The sequence below is a fragment of the Tympanuchus pallidicinctus genome, unplaced genomic scaffold, assembly GCF_026119805.1.
Source record: "Tympanuchus pallidicinctus isolate F22 unplaced genomic scaffold, pur_lepc_1.0 scaffold2, whole genome shotgun sequence".
Taxonomy (NCBI): domain Eukaryota; kingdom Metazoa; phylum Chordata; class Aves; order Galliformes; family Phasianidae; genus Tympanuchus; species Tympanuchus pallidicinctus.
The window spans coordinates 1,935,019-1,959,288 of NW_026294721.1; the positions used below are offsets into that span (position 1 = coordinate 1,935,019).

Sequence of the window (24,270 nt, forward strand, 5' to 3'; positions counted from 1 at the left end):
TGCAGCTGTGAGGATAGGGAGGAAATAACAGCAGAGCCTCTTCCGCAGCACGCGATGCAGAAGTGCGCGGTGTGAAGGGAGGTCGTAACAGAGTTGCTCCTTACTGGGGGAGGTTCTCATAATTAAAACTGCAATATTCTCCGCCTTTCTGGCTCATGCTGAGAACAGCATCAGAAAAAAAAAAAAAAACAACGAGGTGCTTGGGGTTTTTCATGGAGTGGAGAGAGTGCATGGTACAGAATGCTATGAAAGTCCAAAACAGTCAGTCCAAGACTGAGATTGCTGTATTTTTTGTCTAAAGGAGAAGTTCTTGCCCTAAACTTCTGAGTTTCCCTCGTGAAGCCTGAATGAGTATTTTGCCTAAAGCAAAGAAAGGCAGAGGGGCTACCAAGCTCTGACGTGGTGGTTTCCATCCTCCCATGTTTCCCTATTTGTGTCAGGGGAGAACCAGCTGTCTGCTGGCTACCAGTCACAACACAGATTCATTAAGGCTGGGAAAGACTTCTAAGAACACCAAGTCCAATCCATCCCACCATGCCCACTGACCACAGCCCTCAGTGCCACATCTCCATGGTTCTTGAGCACCTCCAGAGATGTGTCTGTGCCAGTGCCTGACCACTCTATTGGAGAATAAATGTTTCCTAATATCCGATCTGAACCTCCCCTGAAACAACTTGAGGCCATTACCTCTCATTACCTACTTCTTGTAGGAAGACTACAAGGGCCAACCCCCATCTGTTCTCACTTCTTCTTTGTGATACCTCCAGGCTTTTACTCCAGAAAGAGGCAAAATTATCCCAATATTGCATTTCTATGCTTGGAGCCTGACAATGCCATACAAAAGGGAACTTGACTAAATGCTGAAGAGCAAGAGTACACTTAGAACTGTTAATTACTTGTATAAATGACTCTTAACTGAGCTAAATCTAATACATTTATGGGCAGTTCCAGAGGCATTACTATTTCACTTGTTCAGGTTTACTTCAGATGCTTTATAACTCTATCTCAATTTGCAGTGTGATTTTTAAATGTTCTGCCAGGTTTTGCATATCATTAACACTTATCTTCAAATCTGGAGCAGTCCTGGAGGAAAAGTAATTACTGTGCATTGTGCACTCCTCTTAAGGGTCTGAGTAGCCTGTCTGCTCTTAATTTTTTGATGTAATTTTTTAGCGGCCTGCTGAAATTTGATGTCTATGTTTAAGAGCAGTGATTCCAATGAGAGGAACAAAATCACGTAAATAATTAGTGCTATAAGTTCTTACAGTTCATGTCTGTTGCTTCAGATGAGTGTAATTTTCACTTGGTGAAAAGGAATGAAAAGAAGAATCTGTCAAGTGCTGTCTTTGTAAGAGAGGCAGCTCTCCTGATTTCTTTTCTCTGGCTTGAGGGATAGAGCTATAAACCTGGTGAAGCATGACGTTAATAATACTGCATGATCAAGCAAGAGAAAAAAACACATTATTTTACTTGCTCTGATTGTCACAAACCTATCCTAATGCTTGCCTGTTGGTTGTTTGTACAGTTTTTAAGAAATATTACTACCATGGGCGCACAGGAGACAGTTACTTGGAAAAAGCACGAACTGATGCTATTCCAAGCCTCGGCATCAATACCACCTTCTTGATGAATTCATCAGTGAGCAGATCCATGTCCCTAGAGAATCAAACAGGCACGCATGATGTGCATTATGGACGTGAAACTGCCGTCCTTAGTCTCATGTTGATGCTGGGTACCCTTTGGCTTGGTCATACGCTCTATCAGTTTAAGAAAAGGTGAGTTACTTTAGCCTTAGAGCTCAGACTACTGATTATTTCATATTACCTGTGAGGAATCAATAATGGTTTAGGTCCAAATTCTTGTAACCCGGTGAAATCAGGTGGAACTCTCCCATTAATGGTGGTGGTGGAAGCCAAAACCAGATGTGACCTTGGCTGGCCACCTGGAAAATGTTAGAGCAGGACAAAATGTTCTGTCACTGACTGATGCCCTTCCGTATTTGATTTGGCATCACAGGTGAATTTTTGGAAAGCTCTTCATGAATCATATTGAATATTTGGAACTTGTAACTCTCCCCAAATAAGCATTAAGCCATTGTTGGGGGTGAAACTCCTGATGGTGTAGGAAAGCCTACTGGGAAGGTACCTCTGCTGTGCTCTTGGAAGCCAGATGCCCTCTTCTAATGTGGTTTTAATACTATTGCCTTTAAAACTCTTTGAAATGGCCAAGCAAGTAATTAAAATTGCTATGAAAATTAGATGCCAGTTGATGCTGGAGGACCAGCTTGTGTCTTATTTTCTTGTTCTTTCTGGGATTTTGCTTATGTATTCATCAACCTTCAAAGATAGATTCCACAGGGCTTAGGCTGAATTAAAGACTTTCTTCACCTCAAATGTCTCTTTAGAATGGTAAGACTGGACTGACTTTTCATTTGTCAGTGTTAACACTCTGGATTGGGCAACTGTCCCTTCAGTGTAATGTTGATGGAAGTCTTCTGTCTTTAAATTACAGCCCATATTTGCATGCGAGAGTCCGTGAAATTCTATCCGACTGTGCCTTACCCATTTCAGTGTTGACTTTTTCTGTTGTGGGTTCCTATATCTTCAAGGAAATTGAAAGTAAGTTGTGTTTTTATTCTTTGCAGTGCTAAGGGATGCTATTCTGTCTGCAATTCAAGAAAAAGTTGAATCTGGGGAAGTTTGGCTACAAGTAAATAAATAATAATCTACGTTCCCCCATATAATATTACAGACACTGTTTGTACTGCCTCCCACTCCAGGACTTCTAATTTCATCAGTCTCATATATAAGTTATTTGAAACCATAATCAAGCAGGACTGGTTAAAGTTTTCTCTAGACGAGTTATTTCAGCCTGCATTTTCATTTAGTTGTGATTTAGGTGTGTATCTCTTACAATAAAGAGAATCAACAATTTCTGGCAAAGAACAAAGGGCAGAGTAATTAGCAGGCAGGAAGGGTTTGTTGCCAGTTGTGCAGACGTAGAGTTGATGATCCCAGTCTGTCCTCTTTGTCTCCACTTGACGTTTTCCTAATGTAGGTGAAACAGTGCATTTGCAACAGAGCATCTGGGCAGTTGTAAGTTACATGAGGAAATCTAAAAATGATACACCATTCATTGGCCACACTGATCAGCTTTTCCACGTCAGGAAGTGATAATGGGGACAGGAATTGCATTGTCCCGTGGTGACGTGAGTGGGTGATATGAGGAAATGTATGGAAACGCATAAGAAATGGCTTTTTTCTGTGATGACCATTCCATTCAGTTGGATTGCAGAATGTTTGGCCGTATGAAATTTACCCGTACTAATAGGTATTTTTTTTTTCTCCTGGCAGAAAGCAGGGGCACAGCTTGTTGCACACAGGGAAGTTTTATGTAGAATACCTGTCAGCTGATGAACTGAACAGGAGTCGACTGCTAGTTAGAAGTATTTCTAATGTAAAAAATGCTTCATGTCTGTGGAAAATGAGTTCCCCTTTTCTTCATTTGTTCAAAAAAGGGAATGCCTCACTAGAACGAGCCATAACCCAACAAGTCAGGATGGTAGCCAAGCTCTTAGGGGATGAGGAAAACTGAACTATAGCAGCCACATAGAGCTGTCTTCTATGGCCTTCTGGCTCCCACGTGTCAGAGTATCACGGCTTACTTTGTGTTGGTTCCCTGTAGATGATAACGTGTGTAGAACAATGTGAGTCTTTGTAGATGGTTTGGCAAGAAGGCGCACCCTAATTTCATTCCTCTCCTCTTTGCAGTGTCCAAATTTAACTACAACCCATCTGAGAGCTTGTTTGTGCTGGCTCCTGTCCAGTCCCTCTCCATTGGTTCGGTGATGAGTGCTATGGGGCTGGGGTTCCTCCTCTCAATGCTCTTCTTCATAGAGCAGAACATTGTGGCATCGCTCACAAATGCTCCAGAGAACAGGTAATGCTTTTAACTTTCTACTGTCCCTGTGATGGGAAACTTCTTCCTAACCTATTGACCTGTACCAGTGGGATCTCAACTAGTGCTACAACAACAAAAGGAAGTTCTCAAGTTATGTTCTACACCTTGCTCCTTGAGCAAATCTGTCTTCTGATAACTTTATCCAAGATCCAGCTTGATTATTGGAATATTCAGGACACCTTTCAGAACTTCTCATCACCATCCCCCAAAACCTGATATTGTAGCAGTGAATCAAACAATAATGCAGAGCGCTGATGAGCTCAATGCCTCTGCCTGTTTCTTCTTTGCCCCTGTGTGAAAGTTTTGTTGGTATTTGCTATGGTTTTTTATGGATGTACATCCAGATACGGCTTATGGAGCATCTGATCCGTGTGGATATGTGCACAGCTCTGTCAGAAAGGATGCTTTTTTTATAAATGACCAGTCAGTGATTTGCACAACTATCATTAGGGAATTAGGAGAGTGTTTGAAGCTATTTATCTCTAATGAGAATGGGGAAGAGAAGTAAAATATTATATCTGATGTAGCTTCACTTTTATCTAGTAGATCTGATTTGTGTTAAAGTTACAAGATTATGAAAATATTCATTTCTTTTTCTTCCAACTGCAGTCAGATGATATTGAAAGGTTGAATGTGTATGACTTTCTTTCCAGAAAATACCGTGTTTCAGGGTTTTTCACTGGTGTGATGTGTGGGAGGGTTCTCCTTGAACACTGATTTGTGTTATAGTCCATGTTGTAGATAGAGTGACACAATTAGAGGAGAAAAGATAAGCTCAAATTCAGTTGAACCAATTTGACTTTCTTTGACTACATGGTTATTCCTGTTATCTTGATTATATCATCCCCCTTTCAGGTAAAGCATTACATAAGTTTGTAATGTAAGTGGGTCATCTTTATCCCAGTATGGGTTGTTGTTTCCAATAGGGGGCCCTTAAGGAACGTAAAACATTTTGTATTTCTTTGTAGTGTTTTTCATAATGCTGTGTACAGGGCTGAGCTTATGCTGGTCGTGTTTCAGGGCAGGGATGTGGAGAGGAAGAAAATAGAGCCAGACAGCTTGCTCTGTGGTGTCATCACAGAATAAAAATTCCATCACCTATTGCAACCAAAGAGAATACGGTTTTTGGAGTCCTACTAAATATAGCAATGTCTTCCTGTAGAATAAGCAGGGAAAATATGTTATGTACGTGAGAGCACGCTGCTTTGCTAAAGAATAATAGAAGAAAGCTATGGGACAGTCCAAGAGGTAATAGACTGGTTGGATAGTTTGAGAATAACCCAGGATAAGACACCCAGAGCTATTGTGTGCATTGAGCTAGGCAGAGGCTCAGAAGCATGTGCATTGAGTGTAGTCAATGCTGTGAGATTGAGACAAGTATTAAAACAATGCTGGCACTGAACATATGGCCTCTGTACACAGAAAACCCTTTGAAAGCAGCAGATAGGACAAGCAGCGATGACCCTGTGGGAGGTGGGTGATCCCTGTGCTCTGAGAAATCAGCACATGGGCAGAGGCCATGCTTTCAAAGTATAAGCCAACACAGGAAGAGTGTACAACCCTCCTGAACCCCACCCTTCCTGCCAGCACCTTCCACCTTCAGAGGCAAAGCAGTGTAGGCATCTATCTGACCGAGTCACCCTGTTGCCTCCTCCCTCAATGGAGGTGAGCACTTTCAGTATGACGTGTCTTTGTTCCAAAGCTGAACTCCACCTGAGAGTGCTGTTTTCATACCCATAAGACAATCTTTCTGTGCTGGATTGCTTGCTAAATCCAGGTACCTACTATCCCAGAGCATCTGAGATGGCTCCAGGTCTCTGCTTAGGTACTGTTGTGTGTTAAGACACCTAAATGATATCTGAGCACGCCTTGTAGTTGATGGTGCCTGGAGAGCATTTCAGCTGATCCTTTACTTGTGTCAGAGAGAGCCCAAGTGCTGTCTTGCTCTGATACCCAGAGACAGAACAATGACTGATGGACCCTTAACTTAGGTAACACAGTCTGAGGGCTGAATTTCCCCACCCAGCTTCTATGTAAACTTGATTCAACTTGTTTGAGCACACAGTGGTATGTTTGGGTAGGGGACCTTACAAAAAATCACAGTGTTAGAAGAGCTGTGAGTTCAGCGTTAGCAGTTGTTCTCTATGGAGCCCAAAGTGAATGTGATGTGGCTAACACCTTGGTTAACATTCCAGTTTAAGGGCTGTTTTCCCTCAAACTAAAGTGGGGGGAGGGTTTGCAGCGTTAACTGAAGTTAGGAGCATATCTCCTGGGCTGACTAATGAGGAGGAGCTGAAGTTTAATGAATTCATGTCCTATTTTCTTATCATGCAGAAGCAATAATTGTGGGAGATGACTGCAGCGTACTAAGCGTGCACTCAGCTCCTGGGTCTGCTTGTGGGGAAGGAGAGAGATCAGGGATAGAAGCAGGGCAGATGAGGAAACTTCAGTGTTGCTGGTTTGACAACCCATGCCCATGTCAGCTCTGTTAGCAGGCGTACCTGTATATTTTGAGTTGACTTAGCAATAAACAATAGTGGCAAAATGTTGATGTTAGTCTTATGGGCTGTTATTTTAGCAGATTGCCTTTTAGCTCAGCGTTGTTCTTTCCAGAAGTTGATTGCTTTGGGAGAAAGCTATCAAGTTCCATTACCGTTTGTGTTCACGTAACATTAGCTGTAAGACAGGAGGTGTGTAAAATTGCTCAGTGCATGGAAGTGCACTTGGTTTAACATTCAAGCTGAGGTTCAGGAAGAGCAGCCTTGCTGCTGTTAGCACCAAATCTGACAGCTCTCAACCGTACCCCATTTCAGGTTGGTGAAGGGAACAGCCTACCACTGGGACCTCCTCCTTGTGGCACTGATAAATACGGGCCTGTCCATCTTTGGCCTTCCATGGATCCATGCTGCCTTCCCTCACTCTCCAATGCACGTCCGTGCTCTGGCCTATGTAGAGGAGAGGGTTGAAAACGGGCACATCTACGAGACGTAAGTAGGAACCACAAAGCTACCATGGCTCTCTTTGGTTTGATTTGAGCTTTCCTTATGCTTTGGGTACAGTGGGATATAGGGTATGGTTGGAGATCTAGCTGTAGTCTTGAACGCTCTGAGAGATGAAAGTGGACCAAACAAAGCCACCTCAGCTGCCACGGTTTGTTGCTCTGCTTCATCCCCCCTCCCCGAATCACTTGTTCTAGAAGAGCCACAAACACATGCTTTTCTCAATGGCAGGAAGTAGCCTGAAGGAATTCAGCAAATTTAGGTGCAGAGAGTCAGCCAAGACCTTCTTTGCTTTTATCTCTGTGTGAAGCTGAGATGTTTTGGCCAGACTTCTCTAGATATCTTCACCAGAAAAAATCCAGTCTGATTCATCCTGTGGGACCTGTCTAGTGGTTATTACAAAGGATAGGAAAAATGCAGCAGCATTTCAGAGCTCCTATGTTCTTCCACCATGCTTTGGAAAGGCAAGAGGCTTATTAAATTCTCTTTTCCTTAAGTAAAAACCATGCCTGGGTCACACCATTCTATTTAAGGCAAGTTTTTTCTGCTGCTCTGAGTTGTCAAATGCTTTCTTATCAGGGTCTTATTTAAGAAAAAAATAATTAAAAAATCCAATTTCTTATGAAACTTCCTCCAGAATAGAGATTATCTGGTCCGTTTGATCTTGGTACATTACACTCAAACGCTTTTACCTCAGAAGTGGTAATTTCCACTCACATGCCATTAGTTTTAATTATGCTATCTTTTTGTTTCCATTTTCAGAATCCTCACTTCTCATAAGTGAGACTAAATGGTCATTTACTTTGGGGAAATGGAGTGGATCTGTCTTTTAATTTCAATCTTGCCTCTATGCTGTTATGTTCTGGGCCCAGCCCAGTTGGACTTGTCTGCTTTCTGGGTTGCTGGTATATATTTCACATGACATCCGTATGTTGCTGTTCCCTGCAGTGCTTTTGTAGTCCTCTGTTGGGCTATCAGCTCCTGGGCTCATGTTCCCATTAGTATGTGTTGGTATTAGTTGTTCCTACAACTGTATCTTTGCTTTGAATCCATGGAAAGCATTATGTTATGAGAAGGGGGGAAAAAAAGAATAAAACTTGAGTTGCTTTAATGGGGTTTGTAGGCTTGTATTCATAGACTAAAATCATTAAATTGGAAAAGACATCCAAGATCACCAAGTCCAACCCACCCCCACCATACCCACTGACCACATCCCTCAGTGCCACATCTCCATGGTTCTTGAACATCTCCTAGGGTGGTGACTCCACCACTGCACTCCTCTTTGCCAGTGCATCACCATTCTTTTGGAGAAGAAACATTTTTGGGATCTGTCTGTTTCTCCTGATGCATTACAGAAGAGATTATAGACAACTGTAGTCCAGGAGATGCATCATTTTCCCTTTGAAACCCATGAGCCAAGCCTCCCTATTTTCTGCTGTCAGATACCTAGTGGCTCCTTTCATCTTTTGCCACCCACTGTCTTTATGCTGTGCTGTTTTCTCCTGGCAAAGCTCAGTTCCTTGTGCAAATTAAGGGCCTTCTGTCCTTGTCCTTTGCTCTGTCACCCAGCTGCCCCCAAAATAACAGGGGAGAGCCCTCCTTTGCTTTGCTAACGTAGATGTAGGTCCAGTGATTACCCTAAAAAGAACTGAGAGATGACCTAATCTCTAAGTACTTTCCCTTGTGGCACTGCTCTGCCTCTGTGTAAATTTGTGCTTTGAACCAAATACAGGGAGCAAAGACAGGAATAAGGGCTGCCTGCTTGTCTGAATTCCCTTTGAGACTGAAGCTGCTTGTTCTCTGCAAAGCGCTGAGCCATAAACAGGAGGCTCTGAGCAATGCTGTCACCTTTTTCTCTTAGCTCTGCTGAAAAAGAAAACGTGCCATAGCTCAATTAGAAAATCAGGAGTTGTTCTGGTGCTGACTCCCTTGGCAGGTTCTTCTCCTGCATTCGAATCAAAGCTCCATGAGGATGATGGCACTAACAGGAATAAAGCTCCGTCACAATGAAAGCGAAATTTTCTTCTTCTTCCCTGTGGGTGAACCACTTGAATTTGATGGGAATCTGGCAATCTGCAAATAGGCATACGGAGGAGGTGGGGAATGGCTAATCCCATGCTAACCATTTTAAAGGATCCTAGGGAAACGAGCCTGGATTCTGCTCTATAATCTCTGTTAATTACATCATTTCCATTGCAGTACAGACTTTCTGGAACTGCTTCCTCAAGAGACAAACCAGATTCTGAACTGTTGTTTTTTTTTCCTGGAAATTAGAAAGGTGCCAGAGTTGGCAAAGGAGCATCTGGAGGGTGGGAAGTTCAGCTTCAAAAACATGGGGTTTGATAAATAATGAGTAGTTCTAACTATTTTGGCAAGGGATTCCAGACTACTTTATATGGCTTTCACAGCAAGTGACCGTAGTTATTGCAGAATTTATGTACATTCAGGCACTCCTCAATGCTGTGACTGCTGCATCCCTAAGAGAAGACGACAAAATGTGATGAGCTTCAAAAATCTGTTACCAAAAGGCTGCTGCTCTGGGCTGTTCCCATCCGTGCAGGCTTATATCTTATTGAAATGTGCTGGTTTCATATCTAGCTTTGATCCTGAGCTCTTCAGTTTCCATCATTGCACTCACAAGGAACCTAGCAACCTTGTGTATGCTTTGTTTGCAGATTGTGAACATCTTCTTTTTCCCAAAACAAGAAATGCTTCCTTGGTAGCTTGCCCAAAGGCAAAACTAGGGGAGCTCTTACTGCACACGGATGGACTGAATCACTTAGTGCATCTCTTCCCTCCTGCTTTACTGCAACACTCGAGAGGCTCATAGTGGTTCTGATGGCACTAAAGTGGTCTGACTGCTCCTTATTGGACTATCAGATTAATCTGAAATAGCCCCTGCAGTTGCACTTAAAGCTTGCTTGTCTCTGTCTCTGAGACTTCTGTTCTGCAGTGATGCAGGCCTGGAGGCTGTGCAAATGATGCCAAATGATACCCCCCAGATGTTCCTGTTCTTCCAGAGCTGATGGAGCAGTTTGCAGATAACAGGGGGAAGCAGCTCTCTTCCTCTGGCTTCTCCAGGCAATGGGAGGGACATCCCATTAAGAAACTTGCAAAAGTGTGTTTGGAAGGAGGAAGGCTGTGGTTTTGACTGTTTAAATTCAGATGTGAAGGAAGACGGGGAGTTCCACAGAGGTTAATACCTCCTGTCTCTTCTGCGTATCCTTTTTTGGTAATCTTGGATGACACATAGAATCTGCCTCAACATTCACTGGGGAATTTAAGTGTTGTCCTCAGGACTTGGTGTTCTGTTTGTAATAGTTGTTATTCCTTAGGTTTCATGTAAATTCTGTGTTATCCAAGTGCTAAGAGCAAGCCTTGGCGTGTTGTGCTTTCCCTCAGACCCTAAATACAGGTGTGGAAGATTCCTTCATCCAGCTCCCCCACAGCATCGTTACGTTCTTGAATGCAAAAAAACAATTTCGGATGTTCAACCTGACCATGTTTAAAAGGAAGGCTCTCAATACTGAAAGAATTCACTGAGAAGGAACCTTCTTTAGTACAGAAGGGATTACGAAGTGTCAGCAGTACTTGGAAAAAAGGGAAATGTTCTCATAGATCTTGTGCTAATCCTCACGGTGCTTTGTGTAGAGGGTTAATTCAGAATGTCTTGCAGCCACCAGATGATGCCTAGAGAGCCTGTGGCAAGAGTTTCACCAATAATAGGGGATTTATTCACCCGCTTATACTATGGATTTATCTTCTAAATATGTGTATAAATATGAATTACATTAAGAATCTCTTTTTTTCCTCTATAAGTACTCTTGAGAGATGAGGGTTTTGTTTCCTCCCATTGTTTTGGGCTTACATTGAATGAAAACAAAACAAAACAACTCTCTCACCCCTGAATAGGCTCTGGAAGTTGCTGCACACTTTTCTGTCCATCTTTTGTTGCTATTTATTAAAAATTGTTCATAAATTCTATGAAATTTGCACTAATGAATTATAAGGTCTGCATGGTGGTAGGCAATTCACAGCACTGCTGCTGTAATCCACAGCAGAATTAAATTTCTAGCTCCATGCATAGTGCTTCCAGCATTCCCTCCATGTAAACAAGGCAATCCTCACATACATCTGTTGACTCGCAGTTGAGAATGCAGATCCATTTTTTTCCTTCCAAGACATTCATTAGTTCCTGTAGAAGCCAACGAGTTTTATTCTGGATAAAAGCCAATTGCATATGCGTTGGGTAAATTGAGGGAAGGATTAATGCCCAGAAAAAGGATTCTTGCCTATTTTCTTGCAATGTGCTGGATAGAATTAGTTTAGAGGGCAATTTAGTTCAGGATGGGATCTGTGCAGCTTCGGAGAAGGGGAATTTGGCACTTCTCCAGGTGCTCTGTTTGAGTCGTGGATTAAGTGCCTGGCCTTGATCCAGCAGAGCTCTGTCTTCTCGGTGTCAGCGTGGGGCCAGAAGTGCTGATCTCAGTGCTGTGGAGATGAGTTTCCCTTTCCTGAGTGGCACGTGTCCTGAGCTCCCTCTGAGCTGTGTGCCCCGGTAAGAAGTTTATGTGGGTACTGGGGTTCTTATCCTTCTCCACTAATTCTTGTTTTTCTGCTTCCAGGATTGTGAGTGTGAAGGAGACCCGGCTGACGAGTCTGGTGGCAAACTTCTTGGTTGGCCTCTCGCTCCTGCTCCTCCCTTTCCCTCTTCAGTGGATTCCAAAACCAGTCCTCTACGGCCTCTTCCTCTACATTGCATTGACCTCCATTGATGGGAACCAGCTCTTTGAGAGGGTGGCTCTGCTGCTCAAAGAACAGGTAATGTTCACACGTTGGCTTGGTGTGGAGTAAATAAATCATGCTTACAACCTGGGAGCCAGCCAGTGCCAGGAGCTAACGTGGTGTGGCAAGCTGATGGTGCTGGGAATGGGCTTACCCCCAAAATTCATGCTCTCGTGAGGCTGATTTCCATCTTCCATCTTGATTTCCATTGATTTCCATTTTCCACCTGCACCTTGCGTATCCATTTCACCTTTCTCTGCAGAGAGGGAGGGAGTGAAAGGTGATGTCTCTGGCTGAGTCTGACTGTCACTGAGACATGAGCAAGAGAATTCTTTTGTGTGAAAGCAGATGAACGAGTGAGAGTAATGCTGTGTCAAACAACAAAAGTGGCAAGGTTATTGTTGGGTTAGAAAAAAGTGGTAGCTAAATTGTTCAGAGAATTACGCCTCATCTCATTCCTTTCAAATTCTGCATAAATTGCTTTCTGCGTTTCCCTGCTGTGAAAGCATTTGAGTTCTCTTGCTTGGAGTAGTGTCCCAGGTAATCCCACTCTTCTCAGTTTGCTTCAGGATTGCTCTAGAACGCCTTTCTCCAGGAGGGTAAGAATGAGTGCATGAGTGGAACCAGGAGAGCTGTGACCAGGGAAGACCTGCTCTGAACTCTGTAGGGCACAAACACATTCACACAACACATGCATTCAAACACTGCCTGTGATAGTTGCAGAACCATTGCACACGGGGTGTTTGTCAGTCTTAAAACCCCCCTGGTGTCTGTCAGCTGCAGAGTATGTGTGTCTTAAGAATAGTTAGGAAAAAAGAAACAAATCTACGATGATGACTTTCAGTTTTGCCGACAAAGCTTCAGAAAAGGTCACTTTTGCCTCATTTTATGCTTTTGTCTCAACATGTGCAAAGTGTCATGAGATAGTACACTCAAAATGAAATGACTTGTGCTATTGAGATGCTTCTGATGTGGGATGAAAACAAATCTGGAAATCTGCTTTCAAACCATCTGTATGACAAGTGCATTAAGGCCCTCGTTGGCACTGTGGGCAGTACCTGGGAGCAATAATGAGTCTCCAGCTCCCCTCTTATGTAATGGGTCAAGGGCTTAGCAAGCCTGGTGCTTCTGCTAATCTGTCTTAACCTCTGAGATGTAACATCAGAGATCAAGACTGTGAAATTGGGGTAAAGATTACCATTGTCATGTTGATTTTTGAATGGAGATTGAATAGTTATGTGGTTGGATAGTGATGCTGTGGAATATTACTTCTGATTTTAATACAAATTCTGTGGAATTTTCCGAGCTTCAGCTTGGAAAATTAAAAAGTAATGTTAAATATGGAACTCTCACTTTTCTGGAAACCTTTTAATGAGTCATGGCACAATCTGAATCCGTTGAGTCTGTATCAGTGCCAGCAGACAGTCGCTCATACGCTTCATTGATGTATAGACAGTGAGTCAAAGCCTGTACTCAGACATGAGCAAGTCACTGTCAGTAGAAACCACGAGTGATATTTAGCCTATTAATGTCACTTTTTGCTCTTTCTCAAAAGTGAGTAGTTCATGTAAGTGGAGAATCATGGCTGTTGGAGGCTGGCCTCTTCCAGCACCTCCACAATCTCATCTCTTGCTGTTCCCGTAGCAAGGTTCAGATGGAAAATGGGACCACCAGGGCAAGCATAGTCTGATCAGCAGGAGAAAGGCTATGTAATAATGAAGAGCTGGGTTTCAGGTGTGGAAACAAGTGATGGAGTTGCTGGATGAATACTTCTGCTTCCCATCACTCTCTGTGCACCCCCTCAGGCACTTCATGTGTTGCTGCAAAGCCCTGATAATCCTACTCAGGGGAATCTCATTACTGTACTTATCAAGATATTTTCTTGCACTCCAGATGCTCCCTGAGGCAGTCTTCATTGTGTGTTATTTCTCCCCCGGGTTTCTCGTGCCCAGTCATCATCTGTGTGTTGTTGCCAATGCAGTCAGGTTGTTGCATGCTTTAACCCTACAAATCCTACGTTCAGCTGTTGAGCACATTAAGGACTGTTAATGCACAGCGTGGTGTAAACTGGGTTTGTTAAAACCCTTGTTCTGAAGCCTGCATTGTGTCCTGCAGTCACGAGTCCAGATTGCTGCATTTCTCAGGCATCATTCTTCTCTTCCCAGACTGCTTATCCTCCGACTCATTACATCCGCAGAGTGCCCCAGAGAAAGATCCACTATTTCACAGGTTTGCAGGTCCTGCAGCTCCTCATCCTCTGTGGTTTTGGCATGTCACCGTTGCCCTACATGAAGATGATCTTCCCACTCATCATGATAGGAATGATCCCAATCAGGTAAGAAACTCTTCCCAACAAAGCTTGGTTGTATTTTTTCCTATCTCCAATGCTTTTTGTCTTCCAGCTGTTGGAAGCCTGACTGGTTGAAGAGGAGACACAGTGGTCTCCTGAGTACATGATGGCTTGAGGAGGAATAGCACAGAGAGCCTTTGACTTAATAACACGAAGTGTTATGCAAAGGGATGTGGTCTGGTTTGTCACTTTTTAGCTGGCAAAGAGGCACCTGGGTCTCCCTTTGCAGTGCCTGTGAGCACATGTCTTCCTGAGTAGCTGCAGTTATCTGAGCCTTTCCTCTTGGTATTGAGGATGCTCCATCTTGCTTTGCATTCTGATTCCCCAAAGCTTGCAGTCAGGGCAGAGCTGGAAACTTTCTTTTGCACCACATGAATGTAAAGAGGAAGGAATCCTTATCTTTTATATAATGCTGGGATGCAGTGACCTTACAGACCACCTGTGTTGCTGAATGCCATTGTAAGTAATCAGCTCAGACAGACCACCTGAAATCTTCAAAATGCATCTAACATAAAACTACAGGAACCCCACAATATCTTGCAATCCTCATTCAGTGACAGAATATCCTGAGTTAGAAGAGACCCTTAATGATCATCGTGTCCAACCCCTGAAAGGGAATCACTGAAGTTTAATGTTTTCCTAATGTTCTTTAAACAGTGTCTGTCCATCATTCTTCAGTTAAATCATGCTTTCTTCTCCATTCTTAGGCTGTAATGAGAAGCCTTAATAAGATCTTAGAACATATCTCTTTCCAGTCCATTTGATTATTTTTAGGCCTGTATGGCATCCAGTGATATCTAGTTCTCTTTGAGCTTGCAGTGCTGGAGGTTTTGCATCTGATATGGAAGCTCAGTACTCCCGATGTGATAATCTGCAAAAGCAGCTATTGTGGTGGCAATCCTCTTGGCTGGTAAAGCTGGGTTCAGTTCTTTCCAAAACAAAAGCAAATGTCAGCTGCCATGGCTTTTAGCAGGATCCCAGTTAGAGCTATTTGGGCTGGGTGTTTGAAGATGAACCAGCCAGTAGAGAGCACTGAAATGATTGCTCTTCTGGTAGGAGATGCTCTCCCACCATTCAGGTAGATGGCTCTAGGGATGCCTGGTTAAATGGCTGGCAAATAATTTGTGGATGATGGATTCTTGTGGGAATTGCAAGGCTCTGCAGAGTATCTCAGTACAGGAGAGAAAATTCAGGGCATTCTTACTTAAGTCCACAGTATCATAGAATGGCTGGGGTTGGAAGAGGGACCTCAAGGATCATGAATCTCTAACCCCTGCTACAGGCAGGGCCACCACCAACCTCCACTTTTAATACCAGCCCAGGCTGCCCAGGGCCCCATCCAACCTGGCCTTGAACACCTCTAAGCATGGGGTATTCACAATCTCTGGGCAGGTATAAATATTCAGTTAATGTAAATTGTTATAAGGTAAATCACTGTGGAGAATGCTGTGTCAGAGAACCTGAATTTCTCAAAGAGCTGGGTAATTTAATGCAAATACATGTTTTCTTTGACTAAATAAGGCACTGTCGTCTTATGCAATATCTACTAAGTTGTTTCTCTTGCCAGAGCAGCTTTTCAAATAGCCTTTGTAATTGGCCCTGCTGCTAAGGGGAAAATGGTAGTACCTGGAATGGAAAGCTGCCCTCTGCTTCCTTCCTTCCTTCTGAATTCCACATTGCTTTCATGCAATGTCTGTGGGCTCCAGCTGAGAAGGCTGCACCATGATGCATAGCTCTGTAGCAAATAATGACTTTCTCATGGAGATCTGGCGCTCTAAATAGATGAGGCAGAAAAGAAGAAATGCTTTTTTAAAGAAGCAGAGGGAGGAAGAAGAGAATAGCCAGGGGTCAGAGTCGAGAATCAAACCCAGCTGAATGAGTCACAGCTCGGTGTCCCATCCAGAAAACTTGCCATATGGTTTGCTTGTCTCAAGGCTGCATTCCCTTCCTTCCAACTGCATTAAACACGTGCTTTGCATTGTCATTTACTGGGTCCAATATTTTTCCAGTGTCAGTGTTGAAAACTAACTGATTTCAGTGACTTACTATTGCAGTGGAATGGTCTGTTGGGAGAAAATGATATTTTTTTGTGTGTGCCCAATTCCAAGTGTTGAGCCAAAACTGGAGGGTGTCTAGTGTTTTTTGTTACACTCCTATCCCTGCCCTGGGACGTACTTAAAGTTGCTCAGAGAGGAAGAATCTTTCTACATTCTGTTTTTGTGCTTTCACAGCTTTCAAGCATTTTACTTCATGGCAGGTCAGTCGAAGCAGGTGGGGCATTTCTCAGCAGCAAGTGCTGTTTGGGATCTCTTTTCTAGCTCTTTGAAAAGACCCTTCAGGTTGTAAACAGGCTGTCTAGCACTGTACACTGTTAGAACAGCTGAATTGCTTCCTCCTTAAACAAGAAAAGTGTCAAACTACAAATATGCAGTGGGATCTGATGAGAGCAGCTTTCTACCATGTTCTTAGTGGCTTTCTTTTCTCACCCAAATACATTAATTGATGAAGGTGTTTGTGGGGAGGAAGAAAATAACAAAAAACACAAAAACAAAAATGAAACACCAAAACAAAAAACAAACAACCCCCCAGAATAGAGGAAAGCAAGGGAATAGAGGCATCACTACCTCCATGATCAAATGGATGCTGAGGGCTGGGTAGGCATGGAGCCTTACCAGCAGCTGGAATGTCACTGCCTTGCTCAACTTCTTGATCTCAAGTCTTGATGTATTCTGTGCTTATTAAAAGACTGTCTGAAGCTGCTGGGTTCCCATTAAAACTTCCTCGTGGGGAGAGCTGGAAAGAGTGACCTGATGTACTTGGAGGACTGAGGAAATGCAAGATAAATACCCTTGCATCCTAAAGCTTGTGCCAGCCCTGGAATTTTGGGAAGGGTTTCTCCTGTGAACCCTCAATGCTTGCTGTTCAAAGTGTTGTACTGGATGCAAGGCTGCATCAGGTATGGTTTGTGTGTTGGAAAACTGTAGGGAGAGTGCTTAAGAAAATAGGAACAGGATATAAATTGTGACTTGTGGACAAGTAATCCATCCACTAGCAAGCTGGGGACAGCAGGAAGCTATTGCTTGCCTCCCCAGCACAAAACATGAGTGTGTCTGCAGGCAAATGAAAATCAGACTTGGCAAACAAAAGACTTGAGCAGTTTCTAATGCACTCTCTCTGGTTCGTTCTTAGGTATAACCTGCTCCCTAGAATCATTGAAGCCAAGTACTTGGATGCTATGGATGCAGAGCACTAAACAAGATCTGCTGCATGCGGAGCTGTGAGGATGGCTCTCTTGGAGTTGGAAGGATGGGGCATCTTTGCCAAGGCATAGGACAGTCTATCTGCAGTTCTTTCTTTCACCACTTTCTTTCTGCTCTAATATGGCGTTGGTAATGCACGTATCAAAGACCAATTGAGCATTGAAGTGTCAGACCAAAACAGCCATGGACTTGGGAGGCCAGTGATCTTTGGAGCTGTGAGGCAAGCGAGCTCGATGGAAATGCCACTTTTCTCATCCCAAAACTGGAAACCCTGGAAGAACAGCATGCCATGCAGTTGGAGCATGCATTCAGAGTTGTATATTCCCTTGTTTGAGGGGTGGGGGAAAATCCCTTTTGTATGCATCACGTCCCTTTTTTCCAAAGCACTGTAAGGACAACAGCTGACCCTTTTACAGAATGACAGTCCTATTTAGTTTGGCCTATGAATTCCATTTCCTATTAATACAGCATTCCCAAATTGGTATCCCAGGTGGGATGGCCTCATAGCAAACTGTTGTCAGGGGAAATGTCTGACTGTCTCTTCAGACTCATTAGCAGAAGGGTTGGAAGCAAGTTAGTTTGTACTGATACAACCCACAGCTTTGGATGAGTATTTAATTCCCACAGATGACCTGGAAGCATTCAGAAATTGGGCTCACGTGGTGATGTTGGTGGAACTGCATCTGGGTCTGAATTATTTTGGCTCTTTCTGATTTTACCACTTGGTAATCCAACACAGAAGTGTAGTTTTGCACAACTGCAACGTCCTTGCTTGCACCCAGAGTCAGATGCTGAAACTTGTCGAAGGGCAGTTGTGTTAATGATTGCATATACATATGTACAGTAGTGCCTCTGTGTACATATATACATATGGATTTGTGTATATATTTTGCATAGATATTCAAATAGGCCTGGTTCTTTCAAAATATCAGAAGTGTTTTGTGCAATCAGTGTTACCTGTGGTGTCTTGACCATATACTTGTTCTCTGCTTTAGTGCTGCTTTTTCTCATTTGTTGTATGATCCCTTGTTTTTTTTTTCTTCTGAAGCTGCTTGTTTACTATTATTTTTCCCATGATTCTTTATTCAAGATGTTTCTTTACTTTCCTCATCCCATGGCTTAAGACCTTCCTCATTCTGTCTTGGTGGTCTGATATGTGAATTTTGCATTTAATTTTAATGTACAGCATGCAATGAAAGTTCTCCTCCTTTGCCTAATCGATATTTGTTGCTCATTTCATTGTTTCTGTTCTGTGACTAATCTCCAGTTTTTTCCCCTGCTCCCAGACATTATATTATATTTCTGGATGAATCTAACTTCTGCAGTCTTTTATATTTCAGTTTATTTAATTTTGCTTGTACAGTGGTCAGTTTTCTTATTTGAAGTACTGTGAAACCAGCTGCCCTTTATGTCAATGCCTGCCCGTTGCTGCACGCTGCAGATTGCAGGCAAAACTTCAAGCAAAGTGGAGTCCTAATGATGACAAACTTTCAAAACAGCAAAAAATGAGAAAAGGGGAAATTGTTTTGTAAATTAGCAGAGAGAAATGTTGCTTGCTTGCTCGGTTCCCTACAGGTTGGGTGTTTCTCTGCACGATGAGCAAGGCCAACTTTGTAATGAGAGGTAGGAGAGCTGCAGAGAAAATTTCTCAGCATACAAACAGACTCGAGCTGCTGATGATTTGTTGTCTCTGTGCTAAATATCAGGTGGTATTTCATCTCGATGCAGTCGCTATGGTTATCACACGTGTGTGAAAAGGTTTATTTTCTTGTGGAGTCTCTTCATCTTAATGAGAGTGTTAAATGGGCTCCCCTGTGGACATGGTCACTGCATCCCAGAGCTAACACAGGGAAAGCTGTCAGCTTTCATAGCAAGCCAAGCAGCAGCAGGGCCTTCATGTCACAGCCCATTCTCGTGTGAATGCTGAGAAGGCTGCAGGTCAAGGTAACACCCCAGCAGATGAAAGCAGGTAAACATCACACGTTGGGCTTTCAGTTGGTCCTGAAGGCAGCAGGGGTAACTCACGTGATGTCTGACCAGTGGTGTGATACGAAATGCAAATCTGTGCATGGCTTCTGACTGCTTTCATCAGTGTTTTCTGGGCTTTGAGTCATTTTTGTGGTGAAATTGCTGATGGCTATTGCCAAGTTCTACACGTAGAAAGAGAAGGTGAGCAATCAGCAAACAGGATTTTGGGGACGGGGTGGAGGCGGTAAAAGCATCTCTGATCTCCAGTCAACAGAAAAAGATGACAGCAAACAATTAAGTACTTATGTGAAAGAGCAATTGCACAGGCCTAACAGTGCTTGTGTGTTGGGGATGTCACATTTAACCAGAACTAGAATGAGAAGTGTTAACTTTATGGTCAAGTAAACTATTACCTGTCTTGGGAGTACATTGCTGGTGTCTCAGCTCTTGGCTGAGAGAAGTCATCCTGCAGGGTAGTTTGAACTGTATTGTGGGTGCTGTGGCTGGAAGGAGGAGACAGTGTGCTTGCTGGGATGAACCTCTGGTCCTCTCTGAGGCCCTGGATGAAATCTCCTCCAGTGCAGAGTAGCTGAGATGGGCTGGCATGCAAGTGTTGCAAGAAGAATTAATTTTGAGATTTGCCCTCCAAGTCTCTGCTCACAAGGACCAAAAAAGTCTCAATTTGAAAACGTCCGTTTGAGTCAAACTTAGTTGAAGGTCTCTTAAAATCCAGATAACTGGGGGGAGTTAAATAGCCATCACAATTATTGGGTTGGGGATTCATTGCTGTTGTTTTACCAGTATGACTTCAGTGTTTGTTTTTTCTCAGTAGCATCCCTAGGATTCTGTTTTGCAAAGTTTTCTTTCTACAGAATGCGTGGGGCCAAAGAATCAAGTGATGGGGGGCTGGTTTAGCCTGTGTGAATATTTCGGACCCGTGTCTAAAGATGTGGGTAGCAGAGAGATGTAAGACTACCAAGGCCTCGTGGCTGTTGAGGAGTTGCAATGGTCCTGCAGAGGATTTTCCTCCTACAAGTACCTTTTCTCTTGTTTGCTTCTGGTTTTGCTGACGTAAGTGTAGGCAGGCATCTCCAGGAAGTAGGCTTACTAGGGAAGGAGTTCAGAGTTGATCGAGCACTTTAATACTTCTGTGAAGGTTAAGACAATTAGAATGTAAAAGAAGTTTTATTATAAGCTCTTTATATACGCACAATGCTATGTATAACTGTTGCCAAAGAGTTGGGTTTTGAAGGATGTTGGTAGCTTTTGAGAGTCCGTGATGCTCACCTGGAACCACAGTGGTTGCAGAATGCTTCTGAAATAAATGCATTTTGGGAGTTGTCTTCTGACAGTTGCCAAAGCAATTGGAAACTGAGAATAGAATAAATTTCTACTCTTGAAATTGTAATTTTTTGATCCTTGCACTGAATGTAGGAGCTAGAAATTAGCTTGATAATTAAAATTGGATTTGTACCTGAATAGCTTTGTTGGTCTGAGACTCGTTTTATTGCCTTCAAAGATGATGTTGACGCTCTAATGTATGGAAATAGTTGTTTCTCCATGTAAATGAAGGGCAGTTGTTGAAACACGGACTGCTGAACAGGCAATATAGCACTTTCTGGATTGCTTAGAAAGCAAGTCTGGCAACATCCCTAACAACAACCCCCCGAGTTCTCTGGCATCAACATCTGAAGCTATTAATAAATGTCAAACTGGAATTGGGTGATACGTCAAGGCATCACTGAGGAAGGATAGGAGTGGAGAAAACAAATTCAACTAGTTTGTACCACCTGGTCAAGTGTTTCAAGATGAATCCAACAGCTGTGAGATGTGATGCATGTTTCCGGATGACCTGTGTGAACTGGGATGCTCCAAAAAACAAATACGGTAGACGATCGCACCCACGTGCTGTGGTTCAAATAATTGTCCTTCAAAGGTCCCCCATCCCCAAGACTGAATCAGTTCGTAAACTGTTGCATGTTGTATTTGTCTGCTTCAGAAACTGCTGCTGAACTGTGTTTTTTCTGGACCTTCTTTGTGGACAGAAGCAAAACGACAACAGAAAAATACATGAAGTTGGTCAACGTTGGGTAACGCTTGCAGAAGATGCTGGAGGAGAACGTGAGACATGCTGTGTCACCTGGAGCTCCTTCCACTTGGACACTTAATGGGTCACAGACTAGGATCTGCCCCATCGGTTGGGGCGTGCTCATGTTTATCCTTAATCTTATCCACTGTTTTCTGTATTTGTTCTTTGGTATGTTATCACCAAAATGGCCTAACAGGGAAAAAAATGAGAGTTGGCTTAAACGTTTGTGCGTTCCTCCGAAACTTCAGTGCTTTCACTGCTTCTGATGCCATCTCCTGACACAGATCTCATCTTCTCCAGCCCTCTCCTGGAAGCTCTCTGGCATCCCCAACTGCAGGAATGCTGACAAAATGCTGAGTGGGTATTTTTCTCTGGAGAACACGAGCCTGTGTTTGAGCAGCAGCGTGGCAGCGGCTGCTCCCTTGGGGCTCGCTCTGCCATAATGGGCAATTAGGAAGGATTTGTAATTGTCCTGCTGTTGCTCTGTCTTCTGCATCTCTTTAGTTGATTACTTTATGGCACAGTGTTCCAGTCGGGCTGTCATCTTTTTCATCTGTCGTGCTTCCAAAACAATTTAAATAGGCAGTATGGGAGGGGTTTGCCCAGTTTTCTATCCGTGCTGCAGCCTGTGGATGTTAGAAGAGAATAACCTTCTCTAATTGTTTTCATATCTAATTAAGGCATTTAAATGCCAACCCTGACCATTGTACTACTGGCTCTGGCTCTAGTTGCAAAGAGCAAGCCATCAATATGGTGTAAGGAGCAGACATACAAGGGAGCTGCCTGAGCACATGCTTAAGAACTACAAATTAGCACTTTCCTTTTCAGCTTTTGTGTGTTTTCCTTCCAAGCAAAGACAATCCTTGGCTGTGACTCTCTCCCTTGTAGAAAACTCTGCATGAGCTCGGATCACTTGGCACAGTTCTGATGCAGTGTTAAATATTAAGAGCTTGTCCCAAGGGACGTGCTGCCTTCTGCTCCCCATCTGCATCTGTGCTGCAAAGATCTGCTTGCAGGAGGAGGGGACGCGTGTGGCATCTCTGTCCTCCATGTGATGCTTCTTGCTGCTACACAAAGGCCATCAGCATCCCTTGCTTTGCCCCAGGTGGGAGTCTCAAAGTGAACAAAATGGCAAAGAGTTGGAAAAAAATAGTTGGCAATTCTCTCCTTCTGAACCTCTGAGCTCCGCTGAATTTTTTGCTTCTCGCATGTCAAAACAGAAGGGCTGTGGCAGTAGTGGAGCTACGTGATCTGGGCTTTGAAAAGCAGTGTATCAAATTCAGCAGCTGGGGTATTGGTTTCAGCGCGCGGCAGCTCGCTGGCGGCTGTCATCAGCTGTCACCGTGCCTATCAGCAACAATCGCTGTTTCAGCATCAAATTTACATCGGTTTCACCAGGTTGGATGACTTGGGCAGTTTCTGCCACTGTCCACGTAGGCAGTGGTGGTATAACATGGCCATGCTGGTCCTGCCCAATGGAGCAAAGGGTGCAGCCCTTGGTGTGGACATCTGAGCAACTCAGCGTGCCCTTCCTCCATGAACTGCTTACCTTTAGGAGCAGTTTGGCCACCTTTCCATTTCATTTTTCTTTTATTAATGTGTCGTCATGTCTTTCTGAGCTTCTCCAATGTGGGACCACGGCATTCCCATCCTAGGGTGGGAGAAAGCATGATGCAGCTGCTGGAGAGTGAGAAACCCATCGTGCTGTTGACCCCTGCAGGATCTCAGCCTCGTGCATTTGGTGGAGCTGCTCTGATTCAGTGAGTCAGATGCCTTTGTGCTCTGTTACTTTCAGAATTGTTTAGTCTCTGTTTTCCTCCATCCTCTTCAACAGTATGTGGGGCTGTGCCTTTTCTCCGCACAGGAATTACCCTTAAAAGCAGGGCTTGTCTTAAAGTAAGACACCCAGCAACCTTCCCTCCCAAAATGTGTGGTCCTACAGGAGTGCAAACCAAACCCTTGGTTCCACCTGAGAAGGGGGCTGCATCTCAAATGCTTCCTCATTTTCCCCCGTTCTGCTCTCAAAATCATTAAGGTTGGGAAAGACCTCAAAGATTCCCAAACCCCACTGACCGCCTCCCTCGGTGCCACTTCTGCTGCTGCATGGCACATAGCTGGTTAAACATCTCTGGGTTTGGTGTCTGGGAAGTTTGTTCCCCAGGTTGCTGGGGAACTATTGTGAGGGAAAGCACACGTTCCTATTTATGGAGATAGGACCTATAGATGTTGCACTTGCTAAATATGCTCTCAAAGCGCATGCCTCTATCTAGTGTTGATTTTACAGTGGGTGATTTCTTTTGATAAGAGTTGCTTTGGGACGTGGGGAGGGGGAGGGAAAGGGGATTCCTTTATTGTGTAAGGAAATTGTATTTAAAAGCAAAATAAAAAGAAATATACTGTTTATATATTTCTACTTCATGCCTAATCGGTGTCCTTTATTTAACCTTCAGTTCCCAGCACAGCTTGGGTCTTTGTCCCAGCACAGACGTATGCATTTCTTTGGTTATTTGTGGGTATCCCTGTAGCTGAGATTAATTCTGTAATCCCCAATGCTTGCAGTATTTGAGCATCTCAACTGTGACAGTAAGTAGATGCGTTATCTTGTAGGCAGGAGCCTGGGCAGCCACAATGGGATTGCTTTGTGTCTTATGGTCTGATTTTTGGGTGTCCTGCTTGGAGCCAGGTGTTGGATGTGGTGATCCTTCATGGGTCTTTTCCAACTTGAGATATGCTATGGTTAATGGAGAAGAACAAGAAATAATTGCATCTTTCAGCTGATGCAGTGCACTGAGAGAGTCAAGGCTGGTTACCGTTGCCTTTATGGCTCTGTGTTGGCATTGCCCAACCTGGAGACGAGCC

General features: G+C 43.6%; 1 protein-coding gene across 7 annotated transcripts in view; it reads left to right on the top strand.

The window, feature by feature from the left end:
- The window catches only part of SLC4A11 (solute carrier family 4 member 11), a 134,319-nt gene extending 110,505 nt beyond the window's left edge, over positions 1-23,814 (top strand). For all 7 annotated transcript variants that reach the window (XM_052681838.1, XM_052681839.1, XM_052681840.1 and 4 more), the window contains 7 exons: positions 1,526-1,775; positions 2,512-2,618; positions 3,771-3,939; positions 6,774-6,947; positions 11,585-11,780; positions 13,910-14,079; positions 17,284-23,814. In XM_052681838.1, coding sequence (XP_052537798.1) covers positions 1,526-1,775; positions 2,512-2,618; positions 3,771-3,939; positions 6,774-6,947; positions 11,585-11,780; positions 13,910-14,079; positions 17,284-17,347 — 1,130 coding nt within the window. In that variant the 3' untranslated portion in view covers positions 17,348-23,814. The remainder of the gene's footprint in view (positions 1-1,525; positions 1,776-2,511; positions 2,619-3,770; positions 3,940-6,773; positions 6,948-11,584; positions 11,781-13,909; positions 14,080-17,283) is intronic.
- The last annotated feature ends 456 nt before the right edge of the window (positions 23,815-24,270 follow it).